Raw genomic sequence first — 26027 nt, forward strand, 5'->3', positions numbered from 1 at the left:
CAGGGTTTGAAGACAGCCAGTCGCTGCGCCAAGCTTCACTTTCTGTAAACTGATCTTGGACAAACTTCTTTCCTAGAATCCAAGAAGAGTTCTGAGATTTCAGCCTGAGATCCTCAAGTAGACAGTCTCCAAGTCTCCATGTATTGGTAGGAGAGGGTTGTCACAGCACTAATGCCATTCTTTATTCAGTGCTAATGCTCTTCGGAGATGAGGAGGTGGAATGTTAGAAAGTACTGGTAGCCACTTCTGAGGAGTAGATTGGATTGTGCCTGATATAATTCTCATTGTGTCATTCAACTGGACATCTACCTTCTTTGTGTCCGCCCCCAGTAGCTGAGTGGTCAGCGCGACAGAATCTCAATCCTAAGGGCCTGGGTTCGATTCCTGGGTGTTGTGTTGTCCTAATCATCATCATTTCATCCCCATTGATGCGCAAGTCGCCGAAGTGGCTTCAAATCGAAAGACTTGCAACTGGCGAATGGTCTACCTGACAGGAGGCCCTAGTCACACGACCTTCTTTGTATGGGCACTGTTAAGCCATACTGGACTGCAGTATTCAGCTACTGGGTATACTAGGCCAAGTGATGTACTTCTGAGAGTAGATGCAGAGGGACCCCAGCCTGTTCCCATGAGTTTGTGTAGGATATTGTTACGGCTTTTGATTTTAGCAGATGTTTTGCTTAGATGTGCACTGTAGGTCAAGGATCGATCCAAGATGACTCCTAGATATTGAGGGTGAGGATTGAACTTCAGCAGGTGGCCACAATATTGAATTTCAGGAATATAGTTGGCTTGTCTGTTGCTCAGATGGAAGCTGCTGGCCTCTGTTTTCGTTATGTTTGGTTTCAGTCTCCAGGTTTTGAAGAACTTGTCGAGTCTCTGAAAATCTTCTGTGAGCGCAGTTTCTGCTGCTGCAAAGTCATTGTACTGGGCTGTCAATTCAAGGTCGTCAGCGTATATAAACTTTCTAGCAGTAGTAGCTGGTAAATCTGCAGTGTATATGTTAAACAGTAATGGGGCAAGGACCAATCCTTGTGGTAGTCCATAATTCAGTTTGTAAGGTCTCCTTACTTTGCCATTTATGTGCACTTCAATTGCTCTGCTGGCCAACATGTTGTTCAGAATGGTGGCAAGTTTTTTGCAAGGGTTATTTTGATGAATTTGATGATTATCGCTTTTTGCCAAACTGTGTCGTATGGTGATGTCAGGTCCACAAACACAGCTGCAGTCTTCTTGCGATCCTGAAACCCTCTTTCTATGTGACTTGTTAGGGCCAGCACCTGGTCAGTGTAGCTGAGATTCTATTATAAATTATTCTTTCCAGCAGCTTATAGCAGACACTCAGGAGGGCAATAGCCCTATAATCTTCTGAATTATCTCCACTTTTCCGAGGTTTCAGTATTGCAACAATTTTAGCTCTTTTGAGTATTGGTGGAAGCTGTCCTTTGCGTAAGATGATGATGTAAAATTTAGCAAGACATTCAGTTGTTTGAGGACCACAGTGTAATAGGAATTCTGGATAAATACCATCTAGTCCAGCTGCTTTTCCTGCTTTTACTTCCCTTAGCATGGATGAAACCTCAACAGCTGTGATATCACATGAAGACTGAGAAACTGCTTCAGCCTGGGACAACTTAATTTTAATTCTGAACAAATTCTTTTTGCCCCTTTCTTGTCATTGTCGGCAGGTTTTTTTGTCAGACTAACTAATCTGTTTGCTATTGCATCTGGTTGTATCTTCGAGCACTTAGCACTGGATTTAGGAGTACTGCTACAAAGTTTCCATAAAAGAGACCATGCTTTTCAGCTAGAGTGCTGAAAATTTGTATTTTCTGTGATGTTGATCCATTTTTCTCTTGTAGCTGAGTCTAGGGAATTAAGTAATTCATATGCGATTTCAGGGTCACTGCGGAGTTTACATTCTTCGTATAGTTCGTTACATTTTAGATTCCAGCCAGGCCATCCTGGATCCTCTTGGGGTATGTTTCTTTGCGATGGCACATACTATTACCATAAAGTGCTTATAATTTTCTATTGTAGCTGGGATCCACTGTATATTATGTTCTAGTTCGCTAGTGAATTTTGACCAGTTGGCTTTGGTAAAGTTCCAGCGTGGCAATGGGACTGATCTGATGGCAGGCATTTCTAGGCTGACTTTGACAAGTACTGGTCTGTGCTGACTTCGTGGGAAGTTGTCTAGAATCTTCCTGCTGCACTTCAGAGGTCTTCCGGATGAGTCCTTTGAGACAAAACATAGATCCGGGTTATAGTCCTTGTTCCATCTAGCAGAGTGGAAGGAGCCCTTTTCTTTGGCATCATACAACAGAAAAAGGTCTTCAGCATTGGCCCCCTCTGACACGTCTTGGCCCTCTTTCTCGGTATAATTGCATCCTCAGTTGGTGCTCTTGCTGTTAAAATCTCCAAGGATTACAGCTGGGTGTTGGATGTTCTCATTCAAGATCCAAGGCTGTGATGCAGGCTTATAGATGTTTGTAATTTCAATGTCTGCAATCTTCATTTCGGAGGCGAACATATTATTGTTCATGTTTGTGCTTATTGTTTCAGTTTTATCTATGTTGTTTTTGCTTATGTTGCAGTACCATAACTTCTGTGAAATGGTGCATTAAGCAAGCTATACCCTGAAATCTTGCATGAAGCTGTTCTTTATTTTTGCAGTGAATCTCTTGCAGCAGGACAACATCCACCTTGTGGTTGGACAATAATTTTGCTAAATATTCACTTTTTGATAGGCTTACCCCTTCTATACTGAGTTGGAAAACTCTTAATGTATGGTCGAGGTCTAAAACGGGACTCTGAGAAGGGCCATTTTGAGCTTGAGTCATGCTGCTTTATCTTCCAGTTGCTGGGATATCCTGAAGGAAAACTTTGGGTCCAAGAAGTATCATTGTAAGATAAAAGGAAATGCCTCCCACAGGTGTGAGTATTAAAAGCCTAATAGTAAACTGTTGAAGCATTTGCAACAAAGTGCGAGAGTTAGAAGCGATCATGAAAAGCAGTGAAGCTCACATAATACTAGGTACAGAAAGCTGCTTCAAACCTGAAATTGATAGTAGTTAGATTTTTGGGGAAAATTTAATTGTATATCGAAAGTATATAAAATGAACCATGGACCTTGCCGTTGGTGGGGAGGCCTGCGTGCCTCAGCGATACAGATGGCCGTACCGTAGGTGCAACCACAACGGAGGGGTATCTGTTGAGAGGCCAGACAAACGTGTGGTTCCTGAAGAGGGGCAGCAGCCTTTTCAGTAGTTGCAGGGGCAACAGTCTGGATGATTGACTGATCTGGCCTTGTAACAATAACCAAAACGGCCTTGCTGTTCTGGTACTGCGAATGGCTGAAAGCAAGGGGAAGCTACAGCCGTAATTTTTCCCGAGGGCATGCAGCTTTACTGTATGGTTAAATGATGAAGGCGTCCTCATGGGTAAAATATTCCGGAGGTAAAATAGTCCCCCATTCGGATCTCCGGGCGGGGACTACATAGAGGACGTTGTTATCAGGAGAAAGAAAACGCGTTCTACGGATCGGAGGGTGGAATGTCAGATCCCTTAATCGAGCAGGTAGGTTAGAAAATTTAAAAACGGAAATGGATAGGTTAAAGTTAGATATAGTGGTAATTAGTGAAGTTCGGTGGCAGGAGGAACAAGACTTTTGGTCACGAGAATACAGGGTTATAAATACAAAATCAAATAGAGATAATGCAGGAGTAGGTTTAATAATGAATAAAAAAATAGCCGTGCGGGTAAGCTACTATGAACAGCATAGTGAACGCATTATTGTGGCCAAGATAGACACGAAGCCCACGCCTACTACAGTAGTACAAGTTTATACGCCAACTCGCTCTGCAGATGATGAAGAAATTGATGAAATGTATGATGAGGTAAAAGAAATTATTTAGATAATGAAGGGAGACAAAAATTTAATAGTCATGGGTGACTGGGATTCAAGTGTAGGAAAAGGGAGAGATGGAAACATAGTAGGTGAATATGAATTGGGGCTAAGAAATGAAAAACGAAGCCGTCTGGTAGAATTTTGCACAGAGCATAACTTAATCATAGCTAACACTTGGTTCAAGAATCATAAAAGAAGGTTGTACACATGGAAGAATCCCGGAGATACTAAAAGGTATCAGATAGATTATATAATGGTAAGACAGAGATTTAGGAACCAGGTTTTAAATTGTAAGACATTTCCAGGGGCAGATGTGGACTCTGACCACAATCTATTGGTTATGAACTGCAGATTAAAATTGAAGAAACTGCAAAAAGGTGGGAATTTAACGAGATGGGACCTGGATAAACTGACTAAGCCAGAGGTTGTACAGAGTTTCAGGGAGAGCATAAGGGAACAATTGACAGCAGTGGAGAAAAGAAGTACAGTAGAAGAAGAATGGGTAGCTCTGAGGGATGAAGTAGTGAAGGCAGCAGAGGATCAAGTAGGTAAAAAGACGAGGGCTAGTAGAAATCCTTGGGTAACAGAAGAAATATTGAATTTAATGGTGAAAGGAGATAGTATAAAAATTCAGTAAATGAAGCAGGCAAAAAGGAATAGAAACATCTCATAAATGAGATCGACAAAAAGTGCAAAATGACTAAGCAGGGATGGCTAGAGGACAAATGTAAGGATGTAGAGGCATATATCACTAGGGGTAAGATAGATGGTCCCTTTTTTTTTAAAAAAAAAAAAAAAAAAAAAAAAAAAAACCTACTTTGGAGAAAAGAGAACCACTTGTATGAATATCAAGAGCTCAGATGGAAACCCAGTTACAACCAAAGAAGGGAAAGCAGAAAGATGGAAGGAGTATATAGAGGGTCTATACAAGGGCGATGTACTTGAGGACAATATTATAGAAATGGAAGAGAATGTAGATGAAGATGAAATGGGAGATACGATACTGCGTGAAGAGTTGCCAGAGCACTGAAAGACCTCAGCCGAAACAAGGCCCCGGGAGTAGACAACATTTCATTAGAACTACAGATGGCATTGGGAGAGCCAGTCCTGACAAAACTCTACCATCTCGTGAGGAGGATGTATGAGACAGGCGAAGTACCCTCAGACTTCAAGAAGAATATAATAATTCCAATCCCAAAGAAAGCAGGTGTTGACAGATGTGAAAATTACCGAACTACCAGTTTAATAAGTCACAGCTGCAAAATACTAACACGAATTCTTTACAGACGAATGGAAAAACTGGTAGAAGCCGACATCGGGGAAGATCAGTTTGGATTCTGTAGAAATACTGGAACACGTGAGGCAATACTGACCTTACGACTTACCTTAGAAGAAAGATTAAGGAAAGGCAAACCTACGTTTCTAGCATTTGTAGACTTAGAGAAAGCTTTTGACAATGTTGGCTGGTATACTCTCTTTCAAATTCTGAAGGTGGCAGGGGTAAAATACAGGGAGCGAAAGGCTGTTTACAATTTGTACCAGATGGCAGTTATTATAGTCGATGGGTATGAAAGGGAAGCAGTGGTTGGGAAGGGAGTGAGACAGGGTTGTGGCCTCTCCCCAATGTTATTCAATCTGTATATTGAGCAAGCAGTAAAGGAAACAAAAGAAAATTTCAGAGTAGATATTAAAATCCATGGAGAAGAAATAAAAACTTTGAGGTTTTTGCCGATGAACTGTAATTCTGTCAGAGATAGCCAAGGACTTGGAAGAGCAGTTGAACGGAATGGACACTTGAAAGGAGGATATAAGATGAACATCAACAAAAGCAAAACGAGGATAATGGAATGTAGTCAAATTAAGTCGGGTGATGCTGAGGGAATTAGATTAGGAAATGAGACACTTAAAGTAGTAAAGGAGTTTTGCTATTTGGGGAGCAAAATAACTGATGATGTTCGAAGTAGAGAAGATATAAAATGTAGACTGTCAATGGCAAGGAAAGCGTTTCTGAAGAAGAGAAATTTGTTAACATTGAGTGTAGATTTACGTGTCAGGAAGTCGTTTCTGAAAGTATTTGTATGGAGTGTTGCCATGTATGGAAGTGAAACATGGATGATAAATAGTTTGGACAAGAAGAGAATAGAAGCTTTTGAAATGTGGTGCTACAGAAGAATGCTGAAGATTAGATGGGTAGATCACATAACTAATGAGGAGGTATTGAATAGGATTGGGGAGAAGCAGAGTTTGTGGCACAACTTGACGAGAAGAAGGGACCGGTTGGTAGGACATGTTCTGAGGCATCAAGGGATCACAAATTTAGCATTGGAGGGCAGCGTGGAGGGTAAAAATCGTAGAGGGAGACCAAGAGATGAATACACTAAGCAGATTCAGAAGGATGTAGGTTGCAGTAGGTACTGGCAGATGAATAAACTTGCACAGGATAGGGTAGCATGGAGAGCTGCATCACACCAGTCTCGGGACTGAAGACAACAACAACAACAACAATAACATCGAAAGGATAGGCAAGCAGGTAATGGGGGTGGTGTATTTGTCGCAGTAGACATGAAACTCAAATCCACTGAGATAGAAGTTGAAGCTGCAGTTGAGATTGTTTGGGCAAGACTTAGTTATCAGGGATGGACATAAAAGGATAATAGGATGCTTCTATCACCCACCAGACTCGTCTCCTGATGTAACTGAAAACTTTAGAGAAAACCTCAGTTCACTTGTACGTAATTTCCCGAATCATACTGTTATCATCAGTGGAGACTTGAATTATCCAACAATTAATTGGGAAAATTACAGTTTTGTTAGTGGTGGACATGATAAGATATCCTGTGAAACTTTACTAAATGCGTTCACTGAAAACTACATTGAACAGAAAGATAGGAATCCCACTCATGATGGAAATATATTGGATCTAACGCCAACAAATAGATGTTACCTCTTAGCGGATGTCCACATCGTAGCTAGTATCGGTGATCATGATGTGGTTGCCACAACAATGGTTACGAAAGTACAAAGGACAACTAAAACAAGCAGAAAGATATATATGGTCAGTAAACTAGATAAAAAATCAGTAGTATCATATCTCAGTGAGGAACTTGAAACTTTCAGCACAGGACAGGAGCAATTAGAGGAACTCTGGCTCAAATTTAAAAAAAATAGTTGACTATGCACTTGATACATATGTACCAAGTAGAACAGTTCATAATGGGAGAAAACCTCCATGGTAAACAGCCACTGTAAAGAAACTTCTAAAGAAACAGAGACTACTGCATAATAGGTTTAAAACATAGCAGAAGGCTACAGATGGAGAGATGAAAACGAAATGCATTTGGCTATCAGGAGAGCAATTCATGATGCCTTCGATGACTACCATAACAACACTGTCAAGTGGTCTTTCACAGAACCCAAAGTTAGTGTCCAGTATATAACGAATGATACAGAAACTGTTATTGAGAGTAGCGAAGAAAAAGCTGAAATTTTCAAATGTTCCTTTACAAAGAAAGTCCACAAGAATTGCCCCAATTTAATCCCCATGCCACTGGAAAGATGAATGAAATAAATATTAGTGTTAATGGTGTTGAGAAATAGCTGAAATCATTAAAACTGAACAACACTCTGGACCCAGACGGAATCACTCTCAGATTCTATACTGAATTTGTGCCTGAGTTAGCCCCTCTTCTAACTGTAAGCTATCGTAAATATCTCGAACAGAAAACCATCCCAGTTCTTGGAAAGATTCACAGGTCACACCTGTCTGCAAAAAGAGTAGTAGAAGTGATCTGCAAAACTACTGTCCATTATTCTTGGCTTCAGTTTGCTGTAGAATCTTGGAACATATTCTGAGCTCAAATATAATGAGGTATCTTGAATGAAATAACCTCATCAATGCCAACCAGCATGGATATCGAAAACATCAATCATTTGAAACCCAAGCCACTCTTTTTTCACATGACACTCTGAAAGCTTTGGATCAAGGCAACCAGGTAGATGCTGTATTTCTTGATTTCCAAAAAGCATTTGTCTCAGTACCTCACCTACACTTATTGTCAAAATTATGATTACGTGAGATATCAAATGAAATTTCTGACTGGATTGAGGACTTTTTAGTAGGGATGACACAGCATGATATCTCAGATGGAGAGTCATCGTCAGATGTAGAAGTAACTTCAAGTAGGCCCCAGGAAAGTATGTAGGGACCCTTGCTGTTCATATTGTATATTACTGGCCTTGCAGACAATATTAACAGTGATATTAACAGGCTGTTTGTAGATAATGTAGTTATCTATAATGATGTACTATCTGAAAGAAGCTGCATAAATGTTCAGTCAGATTTGATAAGATTTCAGAGAGGTGCAGAGATTGGTAACTTGCTCTAAATGTTCCGAAATGTAAAATTTTGTACCCTCACAAAATGAAAATAAGTAGTATACTATGACTATAATACCAATGAATCACTATTGGAATCAGCCAACTTGTACAAATACCTGAGTGTTACACTTTTTAGGGATATGAAAAAGAATCATCACATAGGTTCACTCGTAGATAAAGCAGGTGGTGGACTTTGGTTAATTGGTAAAATACTGGGGAAGTGCAAACAGTCTACAAAAGAGATTGCTTAGAAACCACTCATGCGACTGGTTCTAGAATATTTCTCAAGTGTACCAGATAGGACTAATGGGGGACATTGAATGTATACAGAGGAGGACAGCATAAATGGTCACAAGTTTGCTTAATCCATGGGAGAGTGTTGCAGAGATACTGAAGGGACTGACCTGGAAGACTCTTGAAGATAGACATAAACTATCCTGAGAAAGTCAATTAACAAAGTGTCATGAACTGGCTTTAAGTGATGATTAGGAATACACTATAACCCCCATGTATTGCTCACACAGGGATTGTGAGAATGAGATTAGAATAATTAGTGCATGCTTAGAGGCATTAAACAATCTCTCTAGCTGCACTCCGTATGTGAATGGAACAGGAAGAAATCCTAACAACTGGTGCAGTGGAACACACCCTCACCGTGCACTTCACAATGGTTTGCAGAGTATAGATATAGATAAAGAAAAGGTGAGGAAATAATAAATAGGGTGGAAACTTAAAAATCCTTAGATGTCCATATTGATAATTTAAATTGTAAAAAAACACTTTTTGAAACTCCTAAAACAGCTTAGTTCAGTCACATTTGCACTTAAAATCATTGCAAATCTTGGGGAGAGACAGATCAGTAAGTTGACATATTTTGGATATTTTCGTTCAATAATGTCATACAGAATAATGTTCTGGGGTTACTCATTCTTTAAGAAAGTTAATTTTCATTGTGCTAAAACATGCTGTGAGAGTAAGCTGTGGTGCTCACCCACGCTCATCTTGTAGATGTATATTTAAGGGGTTGGGCGTTCTGACTTCTGCTTCACAGTATATTTATTCCCTTATGAAGTTTGTTGTAAATAATCTACTACAGTTTAAGAGGAACAAGGAGGAACATAATAACAGTACCAGAAAGAAGGTTGTCCTTAGCACAGTGCACAGTGCTGCAACAAAAAGTTTTGCTCATTTACTTAGTGATATAAAATGTCTGATAGACAGCAGTGTAAAATTTGATAACAAACTGATAATGTTTCTAGAATGAAATTTTCACTCTACAGCTGAGTGTGCGCTGATATGAAACTTCCTGGCAGATCAAAACTGTGTGCTGGACTGAGATTCGAACTCGGGACCTTTGCCTTTCGCGGGCAAGTGCTCTACCAACTGAGCTACCCAAGCACGACTCACGCCCCGTCCTCACAGCTTTACTTCTGCCAGTACCTCGAAGGTAGGAGGTGAGGTACTGGCAGAAGTAAAGCTGTGAGGATGGGGCATGAGTCGTGCTTGGGTAGCTCAGTTGGTAGAGCACTTGCCCGCGAAAGGCAAAGGTCCTGAGTTCGAGTCTCGGTCCGGCACACAGTTTTGATCTGCCAGGAAGTTTCAAACTGATAATGTTTCTCCTTGACCCTTGACAACTGCTTCTATTCCACAGAAAATTTTTTATTGTTATACTTTGTAAAAGGTGGTGGGTAGGAATTACTAATTCACATCTTCACATCTGTGGGGTTAAAAGAGAGAGAGAGAGAGAGAGAGAGAGAGAGAGAGAGAGAGAGAGAGAGAACAAAGTTAGAAATTCAGAACGTCACCATAACTACAAATTAATTTGTGATGTGAATGTACAATGACTCGTTCCATATCATTATGATCTATCATGCAAAATGATCTATGGAACATGCTGCTAATGTGCTGTTGCAAACTTTTATGTAAGTCAGGAACAGTGTTACATAAGAAACAGAAATTCTAATTTACAGCAATCAAATTTCTGTTCCCTTATAAAGATATGCTCAATTTCCTGTGATAAACTCTTGTAAATGTTTATTGTAATTCATCTACTTATTTTGTGTCTTTACTATTTATTTATAGTGATGCAAATTTGCAAGAGTTTACAATACATTTTAAACAATCTCCAATAAATTTTCAAAATGTCCTCCATCAAATTCAGTTAACTTTTACACTCCAAGGGAGCATGTATTTTGTTTGTTTTACTAAATATTTATGAGTTTGGATATGTCCATAACACAACCTAAGAGTTTATCTCTCATTTCCACCTTCTTTCTTTGCGCTTCTTTGTTGATCCAAATCCTATGAACAAAATTATACTGTAATGGTGTTAGTATGGATATCTTGATGACCAGATAATTTTGCTAACATGACCAGTCCACTGATTGTTGCCTCACATGTATTATGAAACATGGAGGTGCTCAGTAATGCTCGAAGTACACTGCATCCTATGTGCCCAGTGTGATGTTCATTATTTTGGATATTTTCTCTCATAAATTCTCTTTAGCTCACACTTATATGGCCACAACAACTGACAGTCACCCTTCAAATTAAATAGTATTATTTTATGGCGGCATAGACAGATGGAGCACAGTCATGTGGACCAAAGAGGATAGCTGAGTGAGATAGAAACTGTACCAGTAGTGAAAAATCTAATTTGCGTAAAATGTTTTCTGCCTTAATACCCTTCTTGTTAGAGCACACGTCTATACAAACTTGACTGCTCTTCAAATAGCAATTTTTGACACCATCTAAAACAATTTATCTTCTTGTCAAGGAGCTCCCTGTGCTGTGAGCTGCATCTCCTGAAGGTAAAATAGTAGCCAGGTGATCTTGCTGTATGTACATTTATCTCTTTTATACATTTTTCCTTGTGAACACACTTGTGTATTTTATTTAAAAGGTTATTATCTAAAGATAACGGCCTTTATAAGAAAGTATGATATGGACACCTTGACATTGTTGATGTAGCAGCTGATTCCAGTTGGTGTGGTTGTTGCTATTTTTGTAATTTTTGTGGTCTTCAGTCCAAAGACAAGTTTGATGCTGCTTTCCACAGTAGTCTAGCTGTGTTGGTCTCTTTGTTTCTGCATAACTACTACTAAAATAGTACGATTCCAGTTTACCACTGCAGTTCAGGTAAGACTGTTTTTGTGAATACTTGAAGAGACTGTCGTTCAGCTATGTGTCATATAATGATTTACAATACACAGCTGGTACCTTCTCCCACCTTGTCAATGAGCTTGTATTATCTGAAATCTCCTTAATGCACTTACCCCATAGAGGTTCTGTGGCAAAACATTCACCAAAACACCACCTAAATTGTTACCACTAAAGTGGCACATATCTTTCCATTTAATCCAACCCTAAGCAGACTGTTTCTATCCTGGACTAATTACTCTGATGTTTTCTAGTAGATAGCATCGGTCTATGAGAAAGACTGTCTGAGATAGCTGTTGCTGCTCACAATCACATTTCAGTCAGTAGAAGACTAGTGGCCTCAGCATAAATGTTATGTCAACACACTGTGTCCTGTGACAATTTTTTTAAGTTCTGACACTGAAATAACCCTTAACAGCACAAATGTAATTTTAATTTTGAGCTGTAAACTGGAGGAGAAATCCTGAAAGATAAATTGAAAACTGATTTTAGTCTGTGTAACACACTTTTGTAATATTTGTCTGTAAGAGCAATGAGATGTTGGTTGACAGTTGACAGTGTGATAGCAGAGATGTGCATGCTGCAGCTTCATACCCCTCTCTCACTCTGGTGCCAACACTCTGTTGTCTCATTCATCGCTAGTCTGTCAAAATACACCATAATAAACTTTACCTGTTTCTGTAAATGGAATGAAATGATGCTAGTCGGATTAATGTAATATTAAGAACATAAATCGTCAGAAACAGCAATGGACAGCAGGTCAAATATCAACTCAGACATGCAGTCTGCCCATTTATTCGCACATCACCAAAGTTAAACTGTTCAGAAACCCAGCCATCACATAGATTCCATTACAGTTCTGAGCATACCCAACCAAACAATACACAGTTTATTGCTGTTAATGACAACAGACTGTTTTTTAATCATGATATTCTACTCCAGTAACAGCTGCCGCTCTCCATGTCTCACCATTGCACCTCACCTGTCTCTCCCTAACATTATTCACAGATATTACACTTCCTAACAGGCCAAAGCGCCTAAAATTATTAAGAAATTACATACATACATACATACATGAAAATAACATTACACAATAAAGAAAAATATTGATTTTACATAATACATTGCATAGCATCTGTAAACACGAATGCATTATAATTCAAGTTAAGTAAAGTTAACAGGAGGGGAGAGGGGGATGCAGGAGGAAAACACATACATACTTCATTAATGTTTTACAGAACTCTAAACAATTAGTCGTCGTAGCAGTAGTAGTAGTAGTAGTAGTAGATGTACAATACAATAACATATTTCAGGTAAGCCTGTTGCAGTACACCCTGTATTCATTTGAACCTGCATACTGTATTCAAGCATTCAGGTCTTGATCTACTTCTCAATTTGTATCCCCCCCCCCCCCCTTCTCTCTCTCTCTCTCTCTCTCTCTCTCTCTCTCTCTCTCTCTCTCTCTCACACACACACACACTCACTCACTCACTCACTCACTCACTCACTCACTCTTCCTTCCATTACCAAACTGACAATTCCTCAGTGCCTCAGTATATGTCCTGTCAGCTGGTGCCTTGTTTTAACTATGTTGTGTCATAAAATTCTTTTATCCCCAACTCTGTTCAGTACCAGCTCATTTGTTATTCGGTCAGTTCATCCAATCTTAAGCATTCTTTTGTAGCACTACATTAGCACTACATTTCAAAAGCTTTTATTTCCTTCTTGTTTGAACTTCCAAATAAGACTACACTTCAGAAATGTACCTTCAGAAAGGAGTTCCTAACATTTAAATTTATATTTAATGTTAACTAAATGTTCTTTTTCAGAAATGATTTTTTTGCTGTTACCAGTCTGCATTTTATATCCTTTGTTACCGAGCGAGGTGGTGCAGTGGTTAGACACTGGACTTGCATTCGGGAGGACGACAGTTCAATCCCGCGTCCGGCCATCCTGATTTAGGTTTTCCGTGATTTCCCTAAATCACTCCAGGCAAATGCCGGGATGGTTCCTCTGAAAGGGCACGGCCGACTTCCTTCCCCATCCTTCCCTAATCCGATGAGACCGATGACCACACTGCCTGGTCTCCTTCCCCAAAACAACCAACCATATCCTTTGTTCTTTGGCCATCATCACTTATTTTACTTTCCAAATAACTATACTCATCAGCTACTTCTAGTGTCTCATTTCTACTAATTCCGTCAAAATCAGCTTATTTAATTTTGTCTACATCCTGTTACCCTTGTTTTACTTTTATTAATGTTCATCTTATAACCTCTTTTGAAGACACTACTTCTCTTCCAAATCCATTGATGTCTCTGACAGAATTACAAAATCATCTGCAGATCTCAAAGTTCTTATTTGTTTTTGACTTACTTGACTTAGTTCCTGTCTTTCCCTCTGGAACATAGGGCTGTGGTGAAAATCCTCCGCCTGGCATGACGTCTAGCGAGTCTCTTCACATCACTCCAGGTTTTCCCATCCTCTGCAGCTTCTCTCTCGATCGTCCTTTTCCAGGTCTGTTTGGTATGACCACGTGTTATAACTCCTTGAGGATTCCAGTCCAATGCCATCCTTTCAGCAGCTCCATCTGGTTTCCTCAGTGTATGCACAATCCAGTTCCATTTTCTTTCCTTGATTTGTATATTGATTGGTTGTTGATTTGCCTCCCTCCAAAGATCTTTATTTGTCATTATATCTGGCCATCTCGCATTTAAAATACGCCGGAGACAGCGGCTGATAAATACTTGGAGCTGGTTTTTTATGTCGTTAGTCACCTTCCAAGTTTCACAACCATACAACAGAACAGCTTTCACATTGCTATTGAAAAGCTGGAGTTTGGTCTCCGGATGTCTGGCCACCTCACTTCACTCAATCCCATTTCCCTGGTCACTTGTTTCAGCTTGCTTCTCTCCCTCAAGGTTCGTGTATTTCAAAAGCCAATTTTCGTTTTCCTTTTCATGCCAAAGGTCATCACCATTTTATGCATCCTGTTTTGTATTCTTGTCTCCATTTCAGTAATCAGCTTATTTAAAAAGGTCGGGTGATTAGCCCACCGCTTCTGATTGCCTTGGTGGGGCTGCCACCTTATCGCCCAGACACTGACGATTTACCAGATGTTTGGCATATGGGCTTGGCATTTCAGCATCAGCTAAGTGGGGGAAGCATCAATTAAGTGGGGGAAATCGAAAGTAAAGAAAAAAGGATATGCCAGGGATTGGGAAAGGATAGGAGACAGGTTTTCAATAGGTCATTGTGGGACACACTTGGTCTGGCACCTCCCCTTCGGCCTGTCTGGTATGGGTGACCCTGCTGGTAGCTATGAAACTGCTGGCATAGCCCTCCTGATCCAGAGCACGCAAACCTCTTCACCCGCACAGACAGTGCTATGTTAAGGCACTGTCCCCTGAGGAGGCTTATTTCTTCTCCCTGAACCTTAATTCCCTTTCTGGTTTCCTTCATAACTTGCTCAATGTACAGGCTGAAAAAACCCTGTCTCACTCTCTTCTCTACCACAGGTTCTCTTTCATGTTCTCTGCAACTGTAGACTGGTTTCTGTACAAATTGTACATAACCTTTCACTCCCTGTGTTTTATCTCCACAGCCTTCAGAATTTCAATGCATTTAGTTCAGTCAGCATTGTCAAAAGCTTTCTCTAAATCTACAAATGTTACACATCTAGGTTTGCCATTCCTTAACTTACCTTCTAAAATAAGTTATAGGATCTGTATTGCCTCATTTGTTCGTACATGTCTCCAAAATTCAAACTGATCTTTCCTGATGTCAGCTTCTTGTTTTTCCAGTCTTCTTTAAATAATTTCTACCAATATTTGGCAGCCATGACTTACTATGTTGATGCTTTGGTAATGTTCGCACCTGTCAGCAGATGCCAGTTTTGGAATTATAATTATTACATTATTCTTTAGGTTTGAGAATATTTCGCCTCTGTCACGTAACTTGGGCACCAAGTGGAATAGTCTTGTCAATGCTGGCTCTTCCAGTGGTGCCAATAATTTCAAAGTAATGTCATCTATCTTGTCTTTCAGAGTGCAGGCAAATCTTCTCATACTATCATATCTCCCGTCCGCCTGCTTAGCTGGGTGGTAACGTGCTTGCCTCCCACGCACTGGGTCCGGGTTTGATTCCCAGCCGGGTTGGAGATTTTCTCCACTCGGGGACTGGGTGTTGTGTTGTCATCATCATTTCATTCTTATCATTGGCCGAAAGTCTCCCAATGTGGCACTGACTGAAATAAGACTTGCACTTGGCAGCCGAACCCAACTGGGAGATCCCGTCCAACAATGCCATACAATCATTTCATTTCATTTCATTTCATTATATCTCCTATCTCATTTTCAGTTACTTCCTTTTCCATTTCTGTAATATTGTCTTAAAGTTCATTTCCCTTGAATAGCCGTTCTATATATTCCATCCAGTACAATTCAGAATGCAGGAAGAGTATAAATAACAGAAAAAGCCATAAGGAGAATATATGAAATCCCATTAGGTGTCATGTTAGGTGCACAGTTTCACTTGAAGTTCGATTCCACATTTATGATGAATAAATGTTGTTCAGTGACTATCTGGTTATTATATTTCTTTTATTTTGGACATTATTTTTCCTCTCACATTTTGTTTGGAATGTGAACAAAGTAGAAGTGCATCTAAAGCTTTTATTTTATTTTATTATTTTTTTTTCTAAATCTTTGTTAATTACGCAGTTAGCAGTGTGCAGCATTTATTACATGCCAGCAATGTATTACATTCTTATCAGATGATATTAAATTAAGTTCATTGCTACAAAAAGCAGACCACTCTCCATAATGAAGTGTGGGGATGGAATTATTCTTCGAGATAGAACTTGAAGGGGTACAAGCCATATAGGCAAACAAAGAGGGTGGGAGATGAGAATGGGGAAGAGATGGCAAGACAGAGGGAGTGAAAACTGTTGGGTGGAGGGTGAGGGGACAGTATGTTACCATAGGTTGATTTCAATGGCTGCTTCACTACTCAAGCCATCTGGATCCTCCCCTACAATCAGCTTTTCTGAATTGCAGTGATGGGAGTTATCCTTACAACACATTCTCCACCCCGGCCTCAACCTATGGTAACATACTGTCCCCACACCCTCCATCCAACAGTTTCCACCCTTTCTGTCGTATTGTCTCATCCCCATTCTCATCTCCCACCCTCTTTGTTTGTCACTCTGCCAATGCATCTGCCCAACCTTCCTTGCCCCTCTTCCTTTTTCACCATCTCCCTGCCCCACAGCATCCTGATGCCATGCCTGTTGGTGTTCTAGTCACTGCACACTCCGTCATACAGTGTTCATCTCTCACCCCACCCATACAGTACTATCCCTTCCCCTTCCGCACCAACTCCACATTGCTGCTTGCATCCCATGTGGTAGTTGCATTCTGACCCAAGATGCTGGAGTTGGCGGTCATGTGTGCATGAGATGAGCTTGTTTGTGTGTATAAATGGTGTGTGTTTCCATTTTGCTGATGAAGGCTTTGGCCGAAAGCGTTACATAAATGTCTTAATTTTGCCTATTTGCAACTCAACATGTCTCCTTTACACCAAGTAGCAATCTATCTTTTTCTGCAATGTTGTTATTCCTATCTGGAGTCTGACTGTTTGATCATATTGTGGGTTTGTTTGTAAATAACTTTTCTGCTAAATGTCACAATTTTCTTTTATTCATATTGTACATGACGCATTTTGGGAAATGATTCCCATTTTCAAGTGTGTTTTCTCTTAGTACTATGCCATTTTTATGTAATGTTTTTGCTTTGTACATGAAAATGACATAGTACAAAGAGAAAACATACTTGAAAATGGGAATCATTTCCCAAAACACTTCGTGTGCAAGATGAATAAAAGAAAATTGTGACTGGTAGCAGAAAAGTTAATTGTAAACAAACCCACTGTTCACAGTCGCAGGCTTTCACAGAACAATTTATAATGGACAAAATCAGATCATCTATACTGTATATTAGATAAGAGTAAGTTGAGGGCTGTTAACTTGGAATCCCATTTAGAACTGAAACAGATCAAGCTGGAAGGATTTAGGGAGGGATAGAAGAAGAAGAAGAAGGAAAAAAGTAAAGATGTTGAGAGATCTTCACAAGAATGTTATGTTAATTTAAAGCCCTTTATGTTTTTAACATGATGGCAACCTACATAAATAGTGATACACTTTACATACAGTTACTATTGATTGCTCTGTAATCTCTTCATAGTGTCATTTAATCAGAACGAATTTTACATCAAGTTCCCTTACAACGATAAATGGAAGGGAGAATGTGTGCAATATTTATAATACTAACCAAATGTGAAATATAACTTCAGTACAGCAAACAGTTTAACAGTTTCTTTTGTTTGTTTATGTATTTAATTTTGTATTCGTGGTCACACAAATTTTTTGTCACGTTGCAGTCCACCACAGTGATATAGAACCAGAGCAAGAAGTTTTGTTGAGTGATGATGTTGGACTCAGAGCTCGAGCTCTGTATGATTACCAAGCTGGTAAGTTGTATGAATGTATTTTTTTCCTATCCATGTCATGGTATAATTTAAAAGGGATTTGTTTAAAACTAAGTGCTTTCTAAAATGAATTTCCTCTTAACAACAAAACATCACAATAGTCATGTGACTGTTCTATAATTCACTAAAGTAATAACGATTGGTTGCTGTTAGTTTGGTGACTGCTTAAAATAGAATTAAGTGTTATCATATAAGTACTTGCTTCTGGCTTATTTCCTGGGAATTATATACAAATAGTATTTTTAAAATAGTTATAACTAGCAACCTGCCTCGGCTTCACATGGGTAGCACTAAGCATTTACGAACAGCTGACATGTCTGACATAGCGGTAATAAGTTAAACATGCAAACCTCCTTGTGGATCTGTCAGTGTATGCATGAAAACTATCAAAATAGCTACAGTAGTTCCTCCTGAGATTAGCCTTCACATACAGATAGAAAAATGTGGTGGGGGACTTCAATTTATAGTATGTACAGATATAGATATGTATAGTAGAATCACCATAGTGGCCAGTACAAAAGCTTATAATGTATCTCCTCAAAAAAGGGTAAATTTTGATAGTAAAACAAGAAATCATGTAGAAAATGTAAAGGTGAAATATCTAAGCTAAATAAATGTGTTATTAATTTGTGACTTACGATAAGTGCAATAAAAATTAATATAGCTTAACTTATATAAGGAAAAATGTGAGCTGATGTCTTAGCAATATACGGTACAATGAAATTCACTCAAGAAAACTCGACAGTCTTTGAATAAATGAACTGTACTAAAACAGTCCACAGAAAGTGGAAAACTGGAAAAAAGTGTGAAAGTAGTGCAAATTTAGAGCTCAATAAACACTATGAAGTACTCTCTGTAATGAACTACGAAAACTCCAAAAGTAAATAATGCATTCCCGAACAGTTCAGAATAAATCCTCTAAAACAAGTAGGAGCAGATGACATAGATACAAATTTCAGCAGTTTCCAAGCAACTTTTGCAAACAACTAATACAAAAGTGATTCTGCATATATTATGCTGCAGAATTGACAATGCAAGCCGATACAGTAGGCTATATAAAACAAACAAGTTTGTACCATCCAGCGCAATTGTGCTAAGGTAGTGGCAGTTAATCTGTTTTTAACCCTTTGACTGCTGGAGGCGCACGATCTGCTTGGCACGCTGAGGCGCTGCGGCCTGCACTGTCATCCGTATACCTGTGCTAATGTGACTGACCCTCGAGCTGCCGTCTGGGGCGGAGCGCCCCTCGCTGCCCCACCCGCCCTGTGCTGAATATTTCTGCAATGACTGCGACTCGACGCGAAATATTGTGTCCTCTCACAGCTGATACAGAATACTCACTACGTAGTTCCCCTACAGGTGAATTACTACAGAATCAAACTGTCTGGTAAAACTATTTTCCGTCACCAAGAATGATACCTTGCTTGTAGTTTTCTTGCACTATATTTGTAGATTATGCCAAAAGCGACATGATTCGTTAGCTTTACATCAATAGTTTATTGTTCTTTCTTGGATACCCGTTTATAATGTCTGCATTTATCTATGCGTTCCTCACCGTACTAACTCAAGAACGAATAAAATAAGCCATAGATTATAGATTACTGTACATTATTTTTGTTGTTCAGAACATAGTATTACGTCGTTTATAGGAGAAAGTGACATACAGATCATCTTTCATATCGCACTACAACATCGGAATTTACTGTGAGCAACGGTAAGAACAATTTTACTTCACGTAGTTAAAATTCGTATTCTGGTGTGATAAGAAATTTCACATGGCCTACTGTTTGTATCGTTGAATTGCCCGAATATTTGTTGCACTTTGTAATTACCCGATTATGTGTAATTTTGTTTCTTTGACGAAATTTGTACAATACTTGTGATTGTAGCACATAAGTATTCAACAGATTTCCCAACATTTGAAAGCTGTGAAATCTCTGTCTTTTTGTTAGCACATTCGATACGCAAGTCGCCAAAGTGGCTTCAACTCAAAAGACTTGCACCAGGCGAACGGTCTACCCGACAGGAGGCCCTAGCCACACGGCATTTCCATTTTTTTTTTTTTTTTTTTTTTTTTTTTTTTTTTTTAGCACATTAAATTCACTTATAGAGAAAATTCAGAGTCATGAACTGTAAATTTAGGCGTTACTTTTACACTTTGTGAATATGTTTCCCATCCGTCTTTTCGATCCGGGCTTTGGACCGGCACTGGCAGAGTTAGAAACATTTTTATTTTGTTTTTCCCTTTTTATAATTTTTTTTTTTCCGTTTTCGAAGTTTTTTCTAATAGCATTATTGTATTTGTCCTATGCTGCAATTAGTAATTCTGTTTTGTGTGGTATTTTTCAAAACAGGGTACAACACACAATGGTACCTTGCAAGTTTTACATTCGTACCTGCTTTCTCGACGCACTTTTTGTTTCCAGCAAACAATGCGTCTACGCGTTAGCGCACTTTTCTTGGATTGCTCACTTGTTATAATGTCTGGAAAACGCCTTCCCACAAATCTTAGAGGATTATCATCAGAACACCTTCCTCTGCCAGCTTTTCTGCGCTCTAACGCATACATTTCTGTAAATTCCCTTACCAGTGACAGATGAAACTCTGCTATCGTCATTTTACGACCTGTTAGTGATCTGTGTAGGACATGAGCATTTAAAACACACAGATATAGAACATGAAAAAAGAACTTTCTATACCACTTCATTGTTTTCCATATACATCCGACAGAGCTAAGCAGCATATCAAAATGGTCAACTACTCCCATATTCAATTTATAATCTACAATGCTTTGTGGTTTCTTAATTTTTTCTCCAGTGTTCCTGTCAATCTTTACTGTGTCAACCATTTCTGTGGTGTTGCATGTGGTCAACATCCACACTTCCCTTTAGTCACACCACTTTGTAGCAAGCATTGTATCAGTACACATAAATTGAATATCTCCACTTTCCAGTTTCTTCTGAAGTTTCAGCATGTTGTGTCTGTTCTTACGGATAGTACGACATGTGTTCGTCCCATGACTGTGAAGCCAGGCAAACACGTCTGGGCTTGAGTACCAGTTATCGACGTAGAGGGTATGTCCATGTTCTAAATAGGGCTTCATAAGTGTAGCCACTGTCACCACTTTTCCCCAAATTGTGGAACTCGGTTTCTGTTTATGCCCCTGTATAAACAATGAAATCCAAGACATAGCCAGTCTTACAATCACATAACACAAATGTTTTTATACCGAATCTACTCCGTTTCGATGGAATGAATTGTCTGAAAGATAAGCGTTCTTTGAATAATAACAAACTTTCATCAATGCAGAGTTTCTGATAAGGATTAAATGCGTAACGGAAAGCTGTATGAACTTTATTGACAATGTTCCTAATTTTGAATAATCTGTCTCCTCCAGTATTGGCAGAGTTGTCACTGAAATGTAACATTCTCATAAGTAACAAAAAGCGGTCTCTTGACATGAGTTCACTAAAAATTGGCGTATTTAGAAGAACATCTTTGGTCCAGTATTTGCAAATTTTCAGTTTTTTCACGGGAGGCATCAAAAGACAAACAGCTATGAAACAATACATTTCTTCATATCCAGTATCTTTCCACTTTGAGATTCGAGAATGCACTGATTCGGGAGTATTCTCCTTGGTGAATAAATAAAACCGATTTGTTTCATCAGCTATATATTTCATCGGTTCTTGTGTAAAGAATAACATGAAAAGTGACAGAATACTTCACTCATCCCCTATTTGACACACGTGCCCCGACAGCGTATCGTCAAATGTGTGATTAACTGGCTGAAAGTCATTTTCTTTCCAGTCAAATATATCACTAAGATGTGCTTTCTTCGTAGGCGTTTCATTATCACTTTCTGATTCTTCAGATTCAGAACAACTAACATCTCTTGTTGAAACATGAGACTGTTTTGACACCCCTGCTGACGTGGACGGTTTATGAATAGAGCTTTCGGACTCTGTGGAAGAGCTATCACTTTCGTCAAAATCAAGTAGTTCACCCTCACTGTCGCTCCTCATAAGAATCTCCACGATTTCTTCCTCAGTGCAGCCACAACATCTCGCCGTTTTCCTTGTAGAATACAGGATGCGAAGAACACTGATGTAAGTTCCGATGAACAGTGAACTGTAGTGCGAAGCCTAGGCTCACAACAGACAAGCTAGTGGCCAGAACTGCGAAAAGCTACTGAGACATGGGACGGGACGTCTGCTGTCCGAGTTATGTCGTCATCAGCACTCAGGTAGCGGCACGCCTATACTCGTCATCAATGCTCAGGGGCCGGCAAGCGGGTGCGACTAAACTCGTCAACAGCGCTCGGGGGAAAACCGGCGGCCCCGACAATACTCGTCATTAGCACCCAGGGAGCGGCACGCAGCATGACGAGTAAACTCGTCAACAGCAGTCAAAGGATTAAGGAGGAGAGTGGGATACGAGGCATGGGCTGCAGCTTGTTATGAAAGGAAAGAAAATCTTTGTAGGAACATTATTCAGCTGTGGTATAACCCTCAATCTGTCATTAATCTCTGTTAACTGCTTGCAACATGAAAAACAGACTGCTATCAAAAATGAATGCTCACAGTGTGGCAAAGTCACATCAAAAAGAATTATCAGTAAATACTTCTTCTTTGACCCAAGTAACTGACAGAGTGTCAGTCCAAAAAATTATCTTCATGTAAAGAAACTGAAGAAGAACCACTACCAGAAAAAGATAGAAGAAGAAGAAGAAGAAGAAGAAGAAGAAGCAGAGCACGGTGAGGCAGAGGACAGCTGTTAAACAACACATACAAGATTTGTTATGGCTCAATCCACTGCAGAAGAATACAGAGTAGTAGTAGTCCAGGATTCCCAGGGTGTGCAGATCAAGACATTAGAAGAAAATAAGACTTTTCACATCAAAGAATTAATAAGGAAAAAAATATACCTCATATAGAACTTAATAATTCTCCAACTCTGCTATGTCATAATGTAGAGGACATGACCAGTAATTTACATGACCTAGAGGTCCTTCTTAACGATACATAGGAGGAGGTTCAAGCTTAATGTGTAACTGAACATTGGCTTCCAGAAATACAAAAAAATGTACTTCTGGAATTTCGGACTGTTCATGTGATTAGCAGCTTTTGAAGGGAAATGTACGGAGAAGGTGTAATATGTGTATATGTATGAACAGGTATTAAATCAAAGGAAATAAAGTTTAACAGTGTCAAACATATTGAAAAAGATTTGTATTGTTGGTGTGAACCAACAGAAATAATTCCTCCAAGAACTAACAATCCCTGGTTGTAATAACCTAGTGAAAACATTGGACAAACAGTTACAAGCTATCATAATTCATGAAAGTAATAACAATATTATTCCATGTGGTATTCAATCCACCCGTCAACAGGCGGCAGCTGGGTCTTCGAAATCTGGGGGGGCCTGGGCAGTCACGGACACACAAAGTCTGAGTGCTCTGTCAGACTTCCATCCAAGACCATCACTTATATAGGCACATTTAATATCAACACTCTAATTCAACCAGGAAAATTACACGATCTAGTACAGTAGTTTAGTACAGGAGTTAGTGACAAAAAATTAAGATTTTAGCCCTTCAAGAAACAGGATTCACAGATGAAGCCACAGTAGGTTATGGAAATTACCACATCTCTGTGTGTAAAATAGAAAATTGTATTACTAAAGGTGCTCTGCTTCTGGGAATGGCTGTTGTCAAACATAAAAAAACAACAGACTCCATAGGAGAAGTGTGCCCCATAAGCAGCCACCTTATGACAATACACACGCTGTGCGCTAACAAGAAATACACCTTCATTAATGTTCACGCCTCCACCAACATTGCTAACAGAAAGGATCCACAGACTGTGGAGAAATTCTGGGCAGATCTTGAGAAAGTAATTGCCAAAAATTCCGAAGCAGGACATCAAAATCTTATTGGATGATTTCAGTGCTCTGATAGGCAGAGAAAAAAAATACTGGAAAACTGTAGAAAAATATCTCACCCATAAAAAAAAGAACACTGTGCCAACAAAACAACCTTAAAATCATGTCAACGTAGTTGAGGAAGAATCCTCGAAAACAAAAGGCCATAAGATCCCCAATAACAGATCTCGGTTCTAGGTGCTGTAGTCCGGAACTGCGCGACTGCTATGGTCGCTGGTTTGAATCCTGCCTCGGGCATGGATGTGTGTAATGTCCTTAGGTTTGTTAGGTTTAAGTAGTTCTAAGTTCTAGGGGACTAATGACCTCAGATGTTAAGTCCCATAGTGCTCAGAGTCATTTGAACCATTTTGAACAGATCTCGGTGAATATTAGATTGATCCTGTTGCCATCTTGTATCCTCTACAGAAGTAAGTTTGTGACATACAAGTCCATGGAGGTGCAAACATAGATTCATACCACTATTTAACACGGATAAAAATGAAATTTACCCCAAAGAGCGTGCACCAGCAGAAATTTGACACCAGAAGAATCAAAGAAACTAAGTTTGGAGAAGAACTGTAAAAAGTCCCAACAGATACTTGGGAAAAATTTCACAGTAAAATAATCGAGAAAGCTGAAGATTTAGTCCCCCCGGGGAAAAAAAATTACATACATGGTGTGATACAATGTGTGATACAGCTTAAAGAAAACACCAGGAAATCCTCAATACTTTTATGAAACTAGGAAACAAGTGGCAAAAATCAATCTGACAGAAAACTTGCACTCACTAACCAGGAAAACGCTAAGGAACTGGCACAATATATTTCAACACTCCTTAATTGTCCGGAACCACCTTTGAGATTCTCTAAAAAAGAATCTACTTACATGCACCCTGAATCATCTCCACCAACACAAACACATTATTAAATTAAAAAACAAAACAATAGAACATCTGGTGAAGATGGGATTATTGCTGAGCTACTGTGAAAACTCCAGGACCAAATTTTCTCAGAGTGTTAACCCAAATCATTGCAGACACTTTGGAGACAGAAGAATTATCCCAGGAATGGAAATGTGCATTTATTTATGTATTACACAAAAAAGGAGACAAATCTGACGTAAATAATTATTGAGACATGTCCCTATGCAACTGGAAAACAAAATTGGTGAATACCAAGGTGGATTTCGCCCCAGTGTATCCTGCACAGAATAAACTTTCAATCTAAAGACCGTGCTAATATATAAAGCAGTCAGAAGCAATCCAATAATTTGCATGTTTGTTGACTTTAAAAAGGTATAAGACTCAATTGGCCAAAAAGCACTTTCTGATATCCTTGAAGAACAAGGGTTGGATCCAGAAACCCTTAACCTCATCAAAGAAACATTAACCGATACTACCTCCAAGGTGAAATTCATGTGTGAAATATCTGAGCTCTTCCTGATCAAAACTGGCATCCGACAAGGTGATGGTCTATATCCTCTCCTATTCAACCTTGTGCTGGACATGGTCATCCACGAATGGGAAAAGGAATTGAAGAATAAAAATTGCTGGAAACCTATACAGATGGGGTGAGTCAAGAATGACATAAGAATTTCATGTTTAGCTTTTGCTGACGTCTTACAAGGGAACCTCCCCATCGCACCCCCTCTTAGATCTAGTTATAAGTTGGCACAGCGGATAGGCCTTGAAAAACTGAACACAGATCAATTGAGAAAACAGGAAGAAGTTGTGTGGAACTATGAAAAAAATAAGCAAAATATACAAACTGAGTTGTCCATGCGCAAGATAGGCGACATCAAGAATAGTGTGAGCTCAGGTTAGCGTGAGCAGCTGCGGAACAAGAGGTCCTTGGTTCAAGTCTTCCCTCGAGTGAAAAGTTTACTTTCTTTATTTTCGCAAAGTTATGATCTGTCCGTTCGTTCATTGACGTCTCTGTTCACTGTAATAAGTTTAGTGTCTGTGTTTTGCGACTGCACCGTGAAACCATGCGATTAGTAGACGAAAGGACGTGCCTCTCCAATGGGAACCGAAAACATTTGATCGCAAGGTCATAGGTCAACCGATTCCTCCACAGGAAAACACATCTGATATATTCTATATGACACTGGTGAT

The 26027-nt window shown here is 39.4% G+C and overlaps 1 protein-coding gene across 1 annotated transcript in view; it reads left to right on the plus strand.

The window, feature by feature from the left end:
• The window catches only part of LOC126252796 (drebrin-like protein), a 209349-nt gene that overhangs the window by 167031 nt on the left and 16291 nt on the right, over positions 1 to 26027 (plus strand). The window contains exon 10 of the mRNA XM_049953733.1: positions 17885 to 17974. Coding sequence (XP_049809690.1) covers positions 17885 to 17974 — 90 coding nt within the window. The remainder of the gene's footprint in view (positions 1 to 17884; positions 17975 to 26027) is intronic.

This window comes from Schistocerca nitens, chromosome 4 (genome assembly GCF_023898315.1).
Source record: "Schistocerca nitens isolate TAMUIC-IGC-003100 chromosome 4, iqSchNite1.1, whole genome shotgun sequence".
NCBI lineage: Eukaryota > Metazoa > Arthropoda > Insecta > Orthoptera > Acrididae > Schistocerca > Schistocerca nitens.